The 17,095-nt window shown below is 57.2% G+C and overlaps 2 protein-coding genes across 3 annotated transcripts in view; both read left to right on the top strand.

Annotated features, from left to right (window-relative positions):
• Positions 1-17,095, top strand: part of EIF4H (eukaryotic translation initiation factor 4H) — a 170,639-nt gene that overhangs the window by 29,222 nt on the left and 124,322 nt on the right. The window lies entirely within an intron of this gene.
• LAT2 (linker for activation of T cells family member 2) lies at positions 2,755-16,736 on the top strand. Of its 2 annotated transcripts, none has more exons than XM_054589719.1 (13): positions 2,755-2,886; positions 6,902-7,024; positions 7,505-7,544; positions 10,110-10,153; positions 10,323-10,368; positions 10,611-10,648; positions 10,889-10,924; positions 11,005-11,035; positions 11,605-11,660; positions 12,785-12,847; positions 13,161-13,232; positions 13,711-13,831; positions 15,943-16,736. In XM_054589719.1, the coding sequence occupies exons 2-13, from the start codon at positions 6,931-6,933 to the stop codon at positions 15,965-15,967; spliced, it is 666 nt and encodes a 221-aa protein (XP_054445694.1). In that variant the 5' UTR covers positions 2,755-2,886; positions 6,902-6,930; the 3' UTR covers positions 15,968-16,736. The 2 variants fall into 2 exon arrangements, with proteins under 2 accessions (XP_054445694.1, XP_054445693.1); XM_054589718.1 differs by having other exon boundaries at positions 12,782-12,847.

Raw genomic sequence — 17,095 nt, 5'->3', positions numbered from 1 at the left:
AATAACGACTAAAACCAACTTTAAAAAGTAGTTATGTAGGTAGGGTGAGTCAGAATCATGAGATGTTCTAGGTTCCATTGAGTAGTGAGTTAATTACCAGAGAGAAATGTCATAAATGGCTGGGCGTGAGGGGTGGGGTAATGCTCATTTGTGCCTTGAGAGGTGGGGGTGGCAGTCAGACGACTTGACAGTTGGGTTCCAAGGGCTTCTAGAATGTATGCACGTCTCAAGATGCATTTTTTTCTGAAGAAAATCCATAGCTTCCTATTAGCCTGTAAAGGATGCGTGACCCCAGTAGGTTCTCATCCTCGGAACTGCTTAAGAGTTCTTAGAGCTGTTGCATTACTACCTAGGCGTTTTGCTGCTCTAACAAGTATGCACGCAGCTTAATCAGCTGTGAACTAAAAAGGCTAATAGCCCTGTTTGGAGTGATATAAAAGTTTTGGAAATAGTTAACAGTTGTACAACATTGTGAGTATAATTAAAGCTACTGAATTGCACTCTTAAAATGGTTAAAACGGTCAATTTTATGTTCTACGAAAACCCATTGAATTGTAAAAAGAAAAATAAAGTGCACTACAATTTATACAATAGGACATGAAGTATCTAGTTTTTTAAAGCTTATTTTCTAATTCATAAGTGAATGGCTTGTAAATAAAATAGAACTTGGAGGGATGTGAGTAGTGCCTAGAAAGCGTGTCAAGATCCACTCAGATACGAAAAGGGATTTTGGGTTGACAGGCCCCTGTTTCTGTAGATGGAAAATGGGCTCATGGAGGGTCCAAGAGGACTCCTGGTCACACTGGCTAGGTCTGAAGACTGCCAGTTTGAGGCTACTTCTCCAGCACCTGCCATTGCGGAGGCCAGAGACCGAAGCCGGGAACTTAGAACTCCACTCCCATTACATGTATTGAAGCTTCAGACCGTCTCTGCAGGCAGGAAACCCCTGTGAGGCACGTGGTCCAGGGATGGGTGGAAGCCTGTGCAGACTTAACCCAGTTGTGCAAGGAAGTGCCAGGCAGGCAACCCTGCAAGGAGGGCTGTTGGCTTTCACTCACTGATGTCTGGGCTCTCGGGTGTTGGAAAGACAATGGGCTGTGGATGCTTTGGGGGCCTGGATTCAAATTCAGCCTCTGTGAGAGCCATGGTGTTCTCACCTTTGTAGACTAACATAAATGTACCCTCGCCCACATGAAATAAGGGAGTGTGGTGGTGGTGATTGCACTGTCAGGTTTGGGAGTCAGGTGAGGTTAGTTTTAGTTCTAGTCCCACCACGGGCTGGGATGGAGACAAGCACCTGGCACTGAAGGTCCACAGGATCTCCCAAAACAAGCTCTGGTCCCTGCACTGCTCTTCTCCTCCACAGGGTGTCAGCAGCGGGCCCAGCCTGCCCTCGGTTTCTGTTTCTCTGTTTCAGTTGTTGCGCCTGAGCCTCCTGCACTTGGCCCCTTGCCAGCCCCAGCTGTGCCCTGGCTGCAACTCTTTGCCATCCCCCCACTCCACCCTGGGGCCACAAGGGACACTCTATCCCAGGCCTAGAGCTGGGGACACCAGACTCTGAAGTGCCAGATTGATGGGGTGTCGGGCTCCCCGGGGGCTTCCCTGGGATCTCTGGCAGTCGGGTGCCACAGACAGTTCCATGGTCTTGGACAAATTACTAATGACCAGCAACATGAATACTGGAGCCTGCTTGTGGTTACCAATCTCTCCAAGTGAGCGGGTGCCTTCCAGACCTCATCACGCCTCTCACAGCTGAGGGAAGGGCTGGTGCAGGGGCAGCTGCCAGTCAGAGTGGGGCTGTGCTCTCACCTTGCTCTGTGCCTCCATGAGCCCCATCTCGAAAAGGGGGTGATAAGACATGGCTTCCAGGACTAGAGGAGTTGTGATTGTCCTTCTGTCCCTCAGCTTGCCTGCCTGTCCGGTTCCCTCTAATGCCTGTGGCTGTCTATTCCTGTCAGCTGTCGTTGTCTCCAGCTGTTTGCTCTGCCTTCTCCATCCACCCTTGTCCCATGTTCTGTGTGCGTGCGTGTGTGTGTGCGTGTGTGTGTGCGTGCGCGCGCACGCACATGCGTGCATGAGCTGCCTGCCTCATTCTTGGAACTCTTGTTCTTCGAGTATCTGGCTCTTGCTCTCTGAGTATCTGTGTCCACAGACTGCCAGGGACTCCCAGTCTCTCTCTGTCTTCCTGTGTCTCCCTCTCTCTGAGTCTGAATCTCTTGGTTGGTCTCAGGCTCAGTGTCTGCCCGTCCCTCTCTGTGTGTCTGTGGATGTTGAGAGTGTGCTTCTCCTTCCCATTCTCACCCTGCCTGCCTCTCTCTGATTCCCTGTGTCTCTGGGTTTCTGTGTGTGCGCGCACATGTTTTCAGTGTTGGTGTGTATTTGTGTGTTCTTTAGTCTGTGCTTCTCCATGTCTTCCTACTCTCTTTCTGCCTTTATGTGTGTCCATGTGAATATTCCCATTTTATTCTTTCCCCCATCCCTCTGTGTGCCTCTCTCCATGTGACTTGTGTTTATGTGTGTGTTTAGTGTGTGTGTCCAGGTTTTTCTGTTCTTTGTGTCTATTTGTCTTTCTCTCTCTTTTAAATCTCTTTTAAATCTCTCTCTCTCTGTCTCTCTCTGTCTCTCTGTCTCTCTGTCTCTCTGTCTCTCTCTCTCTCTCTCTCTCTCTCTCTCTCTCTCGTGTGTGTGCGCATGCGTGAGTATCTGTCTCTGTTCACAGCAGAGCCTGTCCGGCAGGGCAGCGGATGTGTGAGGGATGATTCAGTGGCTGACAGGAAGCCCGCCGCCTTGCCTGCTGCCCGCAAGTGTCAGTGGCGTTGGTGTCGGCTCCAGCAGGTGTGTGGGCTCAGGATGAGGTGGCCGCAGTGAAGAGCCCCCAACTCTCAGGTAAGCCTTTCCCAGGAGTGCCTGGAGCCTGACCTTGGGGGCAGGGATCTTGAGTCTGTCCCCACAGCCCCGACACCCCACAGGGGTTGGAGTGGCCTCGCTGGCCCAGCAGGAGCACTTGGCGGCCCACTGAATAGAGTGGGAAGATGTCAGGACACCCGGCATCACCTCCTTTGGCCCCAGTCCTGCCCTGGCACCCCTGACTACAGAGCCTTCACCCTGGACCCTGTGGCACTCAGAGGGGTAGCCTATTTCTGGGACTTCAGCCACTTTTCTGCCCTCACCTTCCCCAGCCCAGACTGCAGTCCTAGGAAGACCCAGGGTGGTCCCATCTTTTCCAGAGACAAGTGAGGGGCCAGGACAGTTGTTCCCAGGTCCATGCCCATGAGCCGACGTTTCTTCATCTGTAAAATGGAACAGTAACATCCCAGACATAGGGCTATGGGAGGATGGGTGAGACAGGTGAGTGGGCCCAGGTCCTGCCCAAGGCCAGATGGGAGCATCTGTCCCTGACGCTCCCACCCGGTCCCCGGCCTGACCTGCCAGCTCTCTGCTGGGGTCCTGAGAGGCTGGAGGCCCTGGGGAGATCCCTGTGCCCAGCTCTGTCAACAGGTGGGCCTGGCCTTCCCCAGTCCTCTGCCTCTGCCCTGGGACTAGGGCCAACCAGGGCCTGCCCCAGTCACTGAGCATTGAGAGCCTCCATTGGAAGCATCTCGGCCAGTCGCATCTGAAGGCCAATGGTATTTGGGAAAACAAAAAAGACCCCAGAGCAGAGCTTGGTGACAAAAGCCTTCCGGGGGCTCAGACCAGGACCCCTCAGTCTACCCCTACCCCCAGCCTGTCCTGCAGCCCTCATGGGCCTCGGCTTCCCCGTCTACAGCATGACGAGTGCTGGGACAGTGGCCAGTATCACCTCCGGGGGCCTTTCCAGGCGGGAGGCTCAGGCGCCGAGGCCCAAGCAGCCCAGCCCTGAGGGCTTCCCCACAGCCAACTTGTTGCACCCTTGTTCATATGAAAACTGCCCACTTCCCCTTGTGCTATTTTGGCCTGCAGAGCCACGGCTGTGGCAGCCCCCCTCCCTACCCCGCCCAGCCCTGCTTGGCTTCTTGGGGCCTCCTGGAGCCGTTGGGTCTGCCTCTCCTGGGGCCCAGCCTGCTCTCCCTCCACCCTTGCCCCACCACGCCTGCTCTCAGAACATGGAGGAAAGCGACAGGAGGGCAGATGTATTCAGTGTGGCACGGAGAACACAGGAGTTTTCCTCAAATGAGTTTCCTTTAAAAAATATTTCATGATTATTAAAAATGTAATATAAGAAAAAGGAAATTGTTTAGAGACAGCCCACCCCGGGTTGTTTTTTGTTTTGATCCTGTCTCCGTGATTGGCCAGCTGTGTGATCTCGGACAGAGTGCTCACCTCTCTGGGCCTGGTGTCTCCCACAGGGTCTGTGGGTGTGTCTGTGACAACTAACTGAGGGGCTGGGGCGAGGGCCGCGCTCTCCTCCCATCCCAGCCCCTCTCCGGGTCCCGGCTCAATGCCCCTGTGAGGCAATGGAGGGAGGCTCAGGCCTGCCTGTCTGGGAGCCAGGCCGGGGAGCCTCCCGATAGGGTTGCGCCGCACCGCTTGCTGCGGGCTGCCCAGCCAGCTCTGGCCCTAACAGGCTGCAGCTTCCTCTTCCCCTTCCACGGTGACCGTAATGATGGCCAGTCCTGCTCATCACAGCCGACCATGCCCCGCCCTGCACTAGCACCTTACCTGCGTCATCTCGCCAGGTCCCATGTGACAAACCCACGGGAAGAGTGTCATTATTTCCCTAATTTAACAAAGGGGTGAGCAAGGGCCCGTGACTAAGATTCAATTTTTGTCCCTGGGGTGAATTTGCATTCTTGTGTTCCTCTCCCCCCACCTCCCCCAGTGCCAGGCGGGCAGAGATGGGCCAGGCTGGGGCTGTCCCCCGGTGTGCTGTTCCCCTCAGGAGGCAAGAGAGCTCTCCCACGGTCGGTCGGGGGCCCCTAGGCTGGAGGGCCACCCTCCCCCAGAGGTCAGCAGGCCATGTCCCAGGGTTTTGAGTGCCAGATAGAAAGTGTGGACTTGCTTCTAAGTTCTTAAGCGTCCCCTGGGGGTGGCTGGCAGTGCACTCATGTCCTGGGTCTCTCAGGGAGCACGTGTGCGACCCACCCCATGTGCCTGCCCCCAAATCTCCTTTGGGGACAGAGTCACTGTCTTAACCCAAGGGCAAAGTTGTCAAGGGTCGGGAGCCTGAGGGAGCTGTCCCAACCAGCCAGCTGGAAATAAGGTTTCTCTTTAGGAAGCCCCAGCCGTGCGCCTGACTGGGCATGATTGACCCCCATTTTACAGATGAGAAAACTGAGGCCAAGCAATGAGATGCTGAGGCACAGGCAGGATTTGACCCTGGAGTCCTCCCTCTTAAGGCAGGCATTCCCAACTTCAAACAGCCTGAGATGGATGTGGACCCTGCCTGGGGGCTTGGGAGGGAGTCTGCCCTGGGGCAGCCACACCAGGCAGAGCAGGGAGTGCACGCCAGGCGGGTAGCGCCCAGCCTCCGAGAGGAGGGGAGCAGGTTCCCCCTCAAACAACATCCTGTGTGACGGGTCAATCTTTCTCCTCACGTGGAGGCTGCTCTGTCACGAGATTTGGGAACTCTCATGCCCCCACTGACTCACTTGGAGTTTTGGGGAAGGAGAGTTGGCTTCTCTGTGATGGGTCCCTGACCGAGGCTCCACGCTGCATGGAGATTCCTTGTCATCATTGCCACAGAGATTCGGGAAGCTTAAAGAAGTGAGGGGACAGCCAGGTGCACGCAGGCCTCAGGGGAGCCCGAAGCAGGAGGTGGGCAGGACAAAGTTCGTCTTCTCCCCGAGTCTCCCCCTCCCCCGCTGTAAAGTGGGGAAGAAGCCGGATGCAGGGGGCACAGGTATTCACAGAGTGGACGCTCAGTGGCGGGGGCTCCATGTACCCCCTCGGCACAGCCCTCTCAGAGACCCCCTGCTGCCCTCAGCTGTGTCCCAGCTATCCCGAGGGGGCTGAGTCTCTTTATATTTCAATGATCCTCCTTGGAAGCCCCCTCAAAAGGGCTGTACTTGATTTCACCAGCCCCTGATGTGCAGTTGTGGTTGCCAAGGCCTGACAATCACAGGGTCCTGCGGCCGTGGCCTGGACCAGCCACTGAGACGATGGTCAGTGGTGAGGGACGCAGGGTCTCCTTGCCCTGCGGCCTCTCTCCTCCAGCCCCACACCCCGCCACCAGCCACCATGGGCAGCAAGCTCCCTCTGCCCTGAGCATGCTTCTTCCATGCTCTCAAGCCCACCTCCTCCAAGAAGCCTTTCCTGATGTCCTATCCTCCAGCTCCCAGAACGGGAGGAATCTGGGTGCACTGGTGTTTAATGGATGGAAATCGTACTCCCAGCTTCTGCAGGAGGCCACGGATGGGGTGGAGAAGTGCCCCAGGTTATGTGAGGGCTGCTGGGAGCTCCCATGCACAAGGGGCCACAGACTCCAAGTTTGGGGAGTAAAGCTGGATTTACAGGAGGGAGGGGATGCCATGGGCAAAGCCGGAGTTCGGGTCTGGAGGCTGGAACTTGAATCCTGTCTTTCTACTTAGCAGCTCTGAGATCTCTGGCTTCAGTTTCTTTATCTGTGAAATGGAGCACGCCTCTCCCTCAAAGGGCAATTGTGTGGATTAAGTGAGGGTGTGTGTAGGAATGTGCACATGCACATGGTGCTGTCTGGTGGGTCCCCAGAACCTTCCAGCACTTACCAAGTGTGCCGGCCTGGGAGGACAAGAGTATGGATCCGGGGTCAGATGGAGGAATAGGTCCGGCCCTGCCCCGGTCCCCCAGCAGGGTTAGGAAGGGCGCCCCCAGAACCTAAACTCAGCTGCGGGGCTGTCCGGGGACTTTGGGGGTAAGAAAACTGAGAGTGTGGGGCAGGGCGGGTCCCTGGAGGGGCAGCCCGGCAGCCCTCCCACCTGGCTCATGGGGGGCCCGCTCGTTGTAGCGTTGCAGGAAAAGTGGCCAGGAGCGGACATGAGTACAGAGACCGAGCTGCTGTGGCCGGGGGCGGCCCTCCTGCTGCTGCTGGGGGCGGTGGCCAGCCTGTGTGTGCGCTGCTCCCGCTCAGGTAAAGGTGGGATTGTGAGGGGCGGGGGTGTCATGGGTGCAATGGAGGAGAAGACAGGGTACCCAGAAACCCTCGTGGGCCCAGACCTGACTGCGGTTGGGAGGGACAGTCAGATACGCCTCCCAAGACGGGGATGACTCCCCCATGGCCTGGCTCCAAACTGCGCCTGAACACAATCGGCCTGGCTCATAGTGGGGCTTCAGTTTTGCCAGATCAAGGGCGTATGTCTGTGGCGGGGGTGCTGCTCCGGACAAGGGAGGGGAGGCTGGGCTGCCTGGGGCATCACCTTCTCCACATTCCATTCTCCTAAATAAACAGTAAGAAACGCCCTGTCCGCGTCAGGCGGCCCACAGTGATTTGGCAGGCCCCCACGTCCTGTCCTAGGCCCACAGGGCACACGGGAGACCGCATGAGAGGGGCCTCAGATCTCAGCTCCCACACTGGCTCTGGACACTTGCGAATCTGGTCCCATTCTTGCAGGTGCGAAGCAGTCCGAGAAAATCTGTGAACAAAGGAACCTGTGAGTGCCTCCATGTTCCCAGCCCACTGACTGTGTGTGTCTTGGGTGTGGGCATCCCCAGGGGCATCCCCCAGGCGTCCCTTCACTGGCCCCTTCCCTCACACCTCTTCCAGGCTGGGCCCTGGTGGGTGCAGAGCAGTCAAGGGAGGGAGAAGGGGCCACCCAGGGGCTGTCCAGGCCCTGCCTGGTCAGCAAGGACTTCCGGAGGAGGGGATGCCGCTGGTCAGCTGGCCCCAGAGCACCTCCAGAGGTGCCCCACATGCTCCCTGCCCACGGAGACGCTCCCTGTGAACCCCGCCCAGGGCAGCCCGTGGCGCTTGTGGGGAGGGGCGTTGACAGAAGAGTCCTGCCCTCTGGGGCAGTGGGGGGTTGAGTGCCGGGCACAGAGCAAAACGTGAGTTGTGCTGAGTCTCCCCTGGAAAATACTAAAGGAGCTCAGGGGAGGATGTGGGCCCATCCCGGGGCAACGAAGGCAGGCCTGATAGAGGAAGTGGGGAAGAGATTAAGAAAGAGACAAAAGGGTACATTCCAGAGAGAGAACAGCGTGGGCAGTTGCTGACATAGGACCAGGCCGGACACTGTCTTCCAGGGACGAGGTCGCAGGTACTGTGTGTCTTGGGAGAGATGAGCTGGAGGAGCCTTTGACTGTGGGGAGAGGCCTTGGCCTTCGTTTTAAGGGCCAAGGGGGCAACAGGAGCGCTAGAAGCAGAGGCTTATGTGCAACAGGAAACAGGGAGGTAGGGTAGAGACGAAATGGAGTTGGTGACCCAAGCAGAGTGGCAGGACCTGGGTGAGGGAGCTCCAGGCACTTTGAGGGCCGGTTTTCCACTCCAGGAGTCCTGGGAGGGTCAGCCGTACTGAACACTGCAGGCCAGGGGGTGACCCAAGAACGCCCCCAGGCATGGGGGCAGCGGCCACTGGTGTCCTTACGTGGAGTAGGAATGTGACCGATGGAGGGCCTGGGGGACCTCTGAGGCCTGTGTGTGCACATGTGCACAGGCCTGCATGCCTACTAACACCCACATGCTTCCTGCACACTTGCTCATGCATGCACTTCTCACACACGTCACACACATAGCACTGTATGCACACCCGGTGGCTACTCACATACAAACACGCACACACACCCTTTCTCATTTCCTTTTGCAACTGAAAAACCACAATGAGATTTGAAAATAGAATTCTCCCATCCAGGCCCGTCCCTGGGGCCAGGACTGGATCTTTCCAAGCATCTTCGGCTACTTGGCCGGCTGTCTAGATTGCCAGCCCACAACCTCCACCAGGGGTGGGCTGGGCTCCCCTGGCGCCCCTCCACTCTCCTGCCCCAAGGCACAGCTCATCAATATCTCCGCCCTCCCCTCCTCCCTCAGTCCCTGCCCCCTCAAAGCCCCAGAGTAACCTTAGAACTATAGACTAAGCCTCCTCATGTAAGGAGTGGGACAATGGGACAAGGGAGGGGGGAGGGGAGAGGGAGGCCCAGGTTCTCCCCACCTCCCTTGGGCTCAGTCCTGCCAGCCTGTGTGTGCCAGGCCCAGCTCCTGCATCACTTCCTCCGGGAAGCCAAGCCTGAGTCTCTCCTGTGGATTTAGAGCATCCTTCCTAAATCAGATCACCTTGACCCCCAGAACCCCGGGAGCTTCTGGAAGGTTGGGCCAGATACCGATATTAGTCCAGGAGAGGAGCCCCAAATGCTCTTATGATTGGCTAACCTGCTCCATCATCCTTACCTGTGGCTTCGATTCTCATGGGTACTTCATGGTCCAAAGTGGCAGCTAGGGCTCCAGCCCTCATCTCTGCATTTCAGGCAGTAGTAAGAATGAAGGAGGACAAAAAGGCTGTACCCCAGTTACCAGTGACTCCCTTAAGGAGCTTTCCTGGAACTCCCAAAACCTTGGCCTGCATTTCATTGACCAGAGCTTAATCACGGGGCCACATTTAGGTGCAAGGGAGGCTGGGAAATTCAGTCTTTTAGATGGGCATGCTGCTGGCTAAACAAAAGTCAGGGTTGTGTTTCAAAGGAAGAAGGGGAGCCGGGGCAATGGCTAAATACCTGACTGGGTCTGCTAACCTCGAAGGAGTCCCGCCAGTCATTTGGGAGTAAATGGTGTGTTTGAGGGGTGTGCCCTCGGGAGTGGTAGGCGGGTGGGGGCAGCCTCCTTGTTGCTCCTGGTTGAAGTCACCACCGGGTCCCTGAGCAGTCGCCCTAACCATCACACCCAGAGTCTCAGGGCTGCCTCCCCAGCCCTGCCCACAGACCCTCTGACCGTCTCTGGGGTTCTTGGATAAGTCATGTTGAGGGATGAGTCTCTCTGGCAGCTGGCTCTGGCCCAGGGCTGTGTGAAAAGGCTGGGCACCCAGGGGGCAGCGTGGGGGAGCGGTCCAGAGGATGAGGGCATCAGGGGGCAGGGCTCTAGCTCAGACCTGGAGGGGTTGCAGCTCCTTCTCACTCTTGCCCTGGAGTGTCCTCCCTGTTCCTTGTCCCTGTCTGCCTATCCCTCCTGTCTCTCTGTCCCTTGGGCTGTGAGAGGCCAGGCCCTAGCTCAGAACAGTCCCCTGTGTTTCCAGGCAAGAGAGCCAACAGAACTTTGCAGTGGCCCGGACCTATTCCCGTGAGTCCCCAAACAGATGGGTTCCAGGGGTTGGGCTTGGGGGGCTCCTATCAAAGTCCCTTTTGTCTTCATCACCCTGAGGTTGTGGCCATGCCGCATCTGATGGGGTGTGGGGGCTACACTGACAAGCTGCCCTGGGGTCCAGCCAACACCCCCTTGTCCTTTGTAGTGGCCAGGCCCCTGATGGACGTGGACTTTGACCTGGCACCAGCACGGTAGGAATGAGCTCCTTGTTCTGGACCCAGAGGGGTCGCAGCTCCCAGGGAGGCCATGAGGACCCAGGGGTGCCCATCTGGCTGGACCCAGGCTAGGACCTTACCCCCTCCTCAGACCTCAGAGTTGTGTGGCTGGATTCCAGAGCCCCACCAGGAGGCTGGAGGGCCTTCCAACCTCCCAAACCCCGGGCCATCCCTTGCCCCTCTGCCCCTCCTCAGCCCCTCCCTCCCTTCCCCTGCAGGAAGGATAAGCTGCTGCAGTTCTCTCCCAGCCTTGATGGTGAGTGAGCCTCGGACACAGGAGCGGGGCAGGGGTGAGGGGAGACTGAGACATATACTGTGCAGAGGTGCAGGGGAGGCGTGGGTGGGGGGCAGGGGGTCCAGGCCTGACAGAGAGGCCTTTGAAGAGGAGACACACAGCCAGGCTGGGAGGCCTCATGGGCTTGGCCTCGAGGGGGAGGGGACAAAGAACAGGGACAAAGGTGTGCAGAAGGTAGGAAGCCCTTGGCCTTTCTTCCAGACTCTGCATCCCCAAGGTACCAGAATTTCAGAAAAGGTAGGTGGGCTCCAGGGATGTGGGGGCTGCAGTGGGGGCCACCTCCTGGAACTTAGGCCTAATTCTGCCTCCTCCTGCAGGAAGCAGACAAGGATCAGATGCGGCCTACATGTGAGTGGCCTTCGCCCAGCCCTGGCCCCTCCTCCCACACCAGCCCACCCCTGCCCTGAACTTCCTTATTTATGAAGTAAGGGCTCCTGCCCCAGAACCCTCCAGCCTAGGCCCAGACAGGCTCTTGGTTGCATCATTTCCCTTCAGATGGCTTTGTGGGGATGGGGACAGTGACAGGAACATGGCCCTCCTCTGGGGAGGGGCTGTGGGGGAGAACTCATCCTGCATCACCCAGTCAGAGACAAGTTATGGGGGCACCTGGAGCCCCAGAGAGGAAGGGTCCTCAGATATCTCATCTCACAGATGGGCAAACTGAGGCTCAGGGAAGGTGGAGACTTGCCTAGGGTCACATGGCAAGGTGGCTAGTGCCAGGCTGCCACCCCTCAGCTTCGGGAGAGCTCAGGGGGCCAGGGAAGCGGCACAAAGGGATTGGGGAGACCCTGGCCCAACTCCCGTGGGCCCTGGGGGAGTGATGGCCAGGGCAGCCCTTGCCTCACTGCTCCCCCAGGGCCCCCGCCCTGACCACGGGCCTGCCCAGCAACTGCTATTGTGTTTGTGTTTTCTGCCAGAGACCCCATCACCATGGACTATTACCTCTGGGGGCAGTTCCCGAAACCCCAGGAAGGTGAGGCGGAGGGAGAGGTGGGGGACAGGGAGGAGGAGCACGGGAGCTCAGCTTACTGGTGGCACCAGAGGTGTTCAGGAGGACTTGAAGGAGACTGGGCCTGAGTGCGCATGGATTGGGGAGCGGAGGGAAGATGAGGGAGCTCGCACCATGCGCAGGAGCCCAGGTGCAGAGGAGGGAAGGGTGTGTGAGCGTCGGAGGGTGGACCGCAGGAGTGGGGGAGCGATAGAGGGCTCCAGGGACAGGAGGAAAGCTGGGCCCCTTGTCATCCGGGCCCCTTGTCATCCAGGCCCCATTCAGGGTTGGGCACACAGGGGAACCTAGGAGGAAAGCCCTGGATGGGGCAGATGGCCGCTGAGCCCAGCAGGCTCTGAGGATGCTGGAACTCTAGGCCCTTAACACCTTTACTTTACAGAAAGAGAAGCTGAGGACGGAGCGAAGGTAGTGCCTGCTGGGAGATGCACAGGCCTGGGCTCCTGTCTGGGTTGTGCTTGGGTGGGGGTGAGGTACCATGGTGGGCAGGGAGCGGGGTCCTCTTCTTCCCCTCTGCCACTTCCAAATACTGGTGGGACCCTCATTGCTCAGAGCCCTTTTGATGATGTAAATGGACACTGGATGGGACAGTGGTTAGAGCTCAGCTTCCTCATTGGAGGTGGGGGGAGATGCCAGGGTGCCAGGCTTTGGTGCGCCACACCCAGCCCCAGAGCCGGGGCAAAGGCCGCCAGCCCAGCCAGCCCTGCCTGAAGGGCTCCGCTTCCACATAAGCTTAGACCTGGTTCCTGTTTCTCCTGGGCCCCCAGCGGCTCTCCCTGCCCCTCACTGCCTGATAGAGTTGGGCCTCCCTCCGTCCAACTATCCATTCTGGGCCTGAATGCAAGCCTCCTGTCCCTTAACCTCTCCTCCTCAGTGCATTTGGGGGTGACCCTGGAGGACAGAAGAGCCCAGGGTGGCAGGTGCTGAGTGAGGCCAGTGCCCATTAAAAAGGGCCCTGAGGACCCAGAAGTCTGGGGGCTTGGCAGGACAAATCATCTGCCAAAGGAGTGCTGAGTGGAGGAAGAGAGGAAGAGCCAGGCTTGATGGACAGGTGTCACCCTAACCAGAGTCCTCTCCCTTCTCCCCAGCAGATGACGACGATGCTAATTCCTATGAGAACGTGCTCATCTGCAAGCAGAAGCAGCCGGACTCAGGTGAGGCTGCCAGCCTGGAGCTGAGCAGGGGCTGGTGAGATCCGAGGTCCTCATGGCTCAAAGGCATCGCCCACCTTGAAGCCCGAAAGTTCACCGATACCTCCAGTGCCTTTGGGTCAAGCACTGTGCCGTGGCCCGGGAGAAGGCCCCATCATCGGTGGGAATGCTCTGTGGGATCCCTTCCTCCCCCGAGGGGCTGCTCTCCACGAGGGCATAGGATGCCCCTCTGAAGGGGCCGTGGCACCTCACTGATCTGGGGACTAGCCGAGGCGGCTCCCACCCGCAGCCCCTCTCCTGGTTTGTCTCCCTGCAGACGATGAGGAATCTGAGGATTATCAGAACTCAGCTTCCATCCAGCAGTGGCAGGAGTCCAGAAGGGTCGTGGGTATGTGGCCTGAGAGCAGGGGCTCCTGAGCCGTCACCTGCAGCAAGCCTGGAAGTATGGGGGGAGGGAAGTGGGGAGTTGGGAGTTGGGGGGGTCTGGCTTGGGAGGAAGCCAGGCAGGATGGGTTCCCCCGTAACCGGTTCAGCTAATTTCAAGTGAAGCCTTCAGCGCATCAGCGGCTTCCCTGGCCTTGAACCATGCCAGGACGCCACTCAGCAGCCTGGCCTCCGGAGGAGGGGGTCCTCCTCCTGGGCAGTCCAGCCAGCTGTATAGATGGAGTCCCACTCATTCTGCTTCCCAGGCAGGACAAATCTGGCAAATCCCAGGAGCAGGACAGACACATTGTCCAGAGTAGCCTTTTCCTTCAGGCTGTTTTGTGGCATCTGGGGGTTTGAGCCCCGGGTGGGTGTTCTGGCTTGGGGAACATGTCTGGGTGTGTCCATGTGAACCAGCCGATGGTTCACCTGCTGGTCCACAGGGAAAGTCCCGAGAGGAGCACCTCCCTTGCCTGCAGGAAGTCCAGATGAGGATGATGAAGAGCCTGATTATGTGAACGGGGACGTGGCAGCCGTGGAAGCCCGGGGCAGACCTGAGAGAAGGTACACCTGGTTTGGTGCAGGGGGGTGGCCTCACTGGCCAAGGGGCCCCTTTTCCAAGGGAGATGAGAGCTCGGGTTGGAGGGGCCATGGTGGTGGCCACGGCTCAGCACCCATGCGTGCTGGAATGGGGTGGCTCTACAGGGTGCTGGGCCTCCTAAACAGTCCTTGCCCACCCTGCCCCCAAATCCCATGGCAGGCTTGGTGGAGTGACAGATTCCTGGCAAGCACAAGGGTCTGTCTGTGGGTTGCTGGCAGGGAAGGCTGGTGAGTCTTTGCATAAAGGTGGGCACTGGGTGGGTCTCTGCAAACTTGGGAGACTTAACCTTCCCAGACTTATTTCTTCATTTGCAAAATGGAGCTAATAGGACCTGTGTCTTAGGCCAGACACTGCACATGAAGCATGAGCCCAGCAGGGCTTGGCCAGTGTTGGGCTCAGGGACAGGGGGCAGGACTGGGAGACGATAGTGCCGATGACTGTAGTGGCTGAACTGTGGTAAGCAGCCACGTTGCCAGCCAGCATGGTGCCACGTGCTCACACACACCATCCCTTGCCACCCCAAAGGCATCTAGCACTAAGCCATCTGCCTGAGGTCACACTTAGAATAAGTGGAGGAGGGGATGTTGGAGAGGCAGGATCCATCCCAGGGCCCCTGAAGGCTGTCCAAAGTCCCAATGGGAGGGACATGTGCAGTCCTCTCAGTGGGTGGTGGGCCTGGGCTGCTCAGGAGGCCGCCACGGGAGTTTAAGCCCAAGTGCAGAGAGGTCCACTGTTTATTCATTCACCCATTTTCCACACCTGCCAGGGGCAAGTCCTGCCTTTGGTGTTGGGGACACAGTAATAAACATAATCACAAAATGCCGGAGATTGTAGTGGGAGAGAAACAACAGACACCATGAGACAGGAGATAGGACAGACAGGAAACACGGCACTCTAGGTGGTAGTAAGTCCTTTGGAGACACACACAGCAGGGGAGGCACAGGGAGTCAGGTGGGGAGTTAGGCAGGGGTCCAGGGAAGCCTTTTGGAGCCCCTTCCTCACCCTCTGGGGAAGAACACCGAGGACAAGGAGTGTAGAGGTGGGAAGGAGGTAGAGGCCAGTCCTGTAGGGCCAGTATCTGGGTTTCCCTGCCTGAGATTTGGGGGTAGAGAGGGGGAACGTGGGAAAGTTTGAAACACAAAGCGACTTCCTATTTCTAAAGGATCACTGGCCGCTGAATAGAGAAATGAAAACAGCCAGCCCTCCAAATCCTTGGGACTCAACCAGCCTCAGACGGAAAATATTCCGAGGAAAACAAAAACGAAACTTCAGAAAGTTGCAAAAAGCAAAATTTGAATTTGCTGAGCAGTACACTGAATCCGCCCAACTGGTGTGCAGGCATGCCCCACAGTGGCCAAATGCAAAGACACCATTTTACATAAGGGACTTTAGCATCCTTAGGTTTTGGGATCTGGTGGGGTGGGGTGGACAATCCTGGAACCAACTCCAAGGACACCAAGGAATGACTATATACAGGGGGTCAGCAGTGGGAGCAGGGAGTTGAGTCCACACACACAAAAAATGCCACCTTGGCCCAGGAAGACAGCGAGAGGTAGCTGCTGAATGTCTCGTGCAGTCAGTAGGGCATCCCCTGGGTGTGGGTACAAGGTGGAGGGGTTGAAGAGGGTTGCAGTTTTTGTCTGAGCAATAAGAGGATGTCTCTGTTGGCCACTGACATCTAGGAGGCTACATTACAGGCAGAGTGGGTTTTGTGGGCAAGGCCAGCTTATTTCTGAGCCTGTTAACTGGAGACCCAGGCAGGGGGGAATATGAAGTGGGCACCTGCGGCCGGAGAAGGGAAGTCAGGCCGGAGAGAGACACTGAAGGCAGGGCCGAATGACCCAGGCCTTAGTCAGAACCAAAGAGCACGATCAGGGCTTCCTAGAAAAAGCAGAAGCTCCTGGAAGAACTCGGTCTGACAGCAGGCTCTCCTCAGCCTAGCTGTGGGAGTGCAGCTGAACACGGGCTGTCACTGTGCGTCCCTCCTCTTGATGAACCAGTCACTCCCATGCCAAGGGAACTAAGTGCTAGTCAAAGTAAACCTTTCAGCCAACCATTTTCATCTTCACTGTAGGAGCCAAGGAACCCAAAGCTCATAGGAACATTGACTGTCTCCCAACGATCACTTCTCCAGAGCCGCTCAACTTCTGGACCCCAACGGCTACTCATGGGAGGTGCACCATGTCCCGAGGACCATCCCTCTGGCCACGCGGAGCCAGCCTGGTGTTGAGGGCAGTGCAGCTCCTGCTGTAACTGAATGCCCAGTGCTTAGGGCAAGTCGCATTTCCATCCCCACACCTAAAACATCACACAGTACTGGTGTTTGTTCTTTTCTGCTTTGGATTTGGATTCCAAATCGCTTACCAATGTCAGTTGCTGTGATTTTTTTGTGTGATTGATAAGTTGGTACAATTAATTTATACAGATGGAGCCATATTTAATGTTCTACATTCCAGGGTATGTTTTGTCTAACTTGTCTCCTGTAAGCATTACACGTACAAACTTTAGCAGACACTTACGAGGAGCCCTGGGGCTCCTTTCTTTGGTCCTCAGCTCAGAGGATGAGGCTACAGCTGCCCGCATGCCCCCTTCTGTGGGCATATCCTGTGGACAAGGTGTGTCAGTTCCGCAGAGGGTGCAGGTGGGGTGCAGCGGCGGCACCCCTCAGGCGCGCCGGAGGCCTCTGCTGCAGGGCTGGCCTCCGCTCAGTGGGCTGCGCAGCACGGCTGTCTCTCGGCACAGGCAGAAGCCCGAGGGGACCTTGAGTCAGAAGAGCCAGGCAGGGAAAAATGCCTCCTCCAATCAAAACCTTTTCAATAAACCTTCCTAGTTTAAGAGCAGTAATTCTCCAGTGTCTGCTTTTCCTGATTCTTGTAAAACCAGGGGAATCAATCAGCCTCTTGTTTCATAGCAAGTATCTGAGGCCGAGAGAGAGGGAGGTCTGGGAACAGGACCTGGGGCCCCAAGGCAAGCTCTTTCCGGGATGCCACACCAATTCTTTCCATGAGAAATTAATGCCACAAATTAGGAAAAAAACATCCAGAACACAGCAGTGGCCACTTGTCGCCTCACATTCTGAAGCCCCGACCTCATAAGCTCAGAGGTCAGTTTAAGCCTGAATAGGGGTTTGGCGGAGGGGGGAGGTGCTGCAGGAGGAACCCCTCCTTGGTTACAGGTGTGGGAACCGTGATGTTTCTCTGGGCCCCTCACCTGCAAACTGGACACAC

This window comes from Pteronotus mesoamericanus, unplaced genomic scaffold (genome assembly GCF_021234165.1).
Source record: "Pteronotus mesoamericanus isolate MK-2021 breed Mesoamerican mustached bat unplaced genomic scaffold, CSHL_Meso_final scaffold_167, whole genome shotgun sequence".
NCBI lineage: Eukaryota > Metazoa > Chordata > Mammalia > Chiroptera > Mormoopidae > Pteronotus > Pteronotus mesoamericanus.
This window is presented reverse-complemented; position numbering and strand designations above follow the sequence as displayed.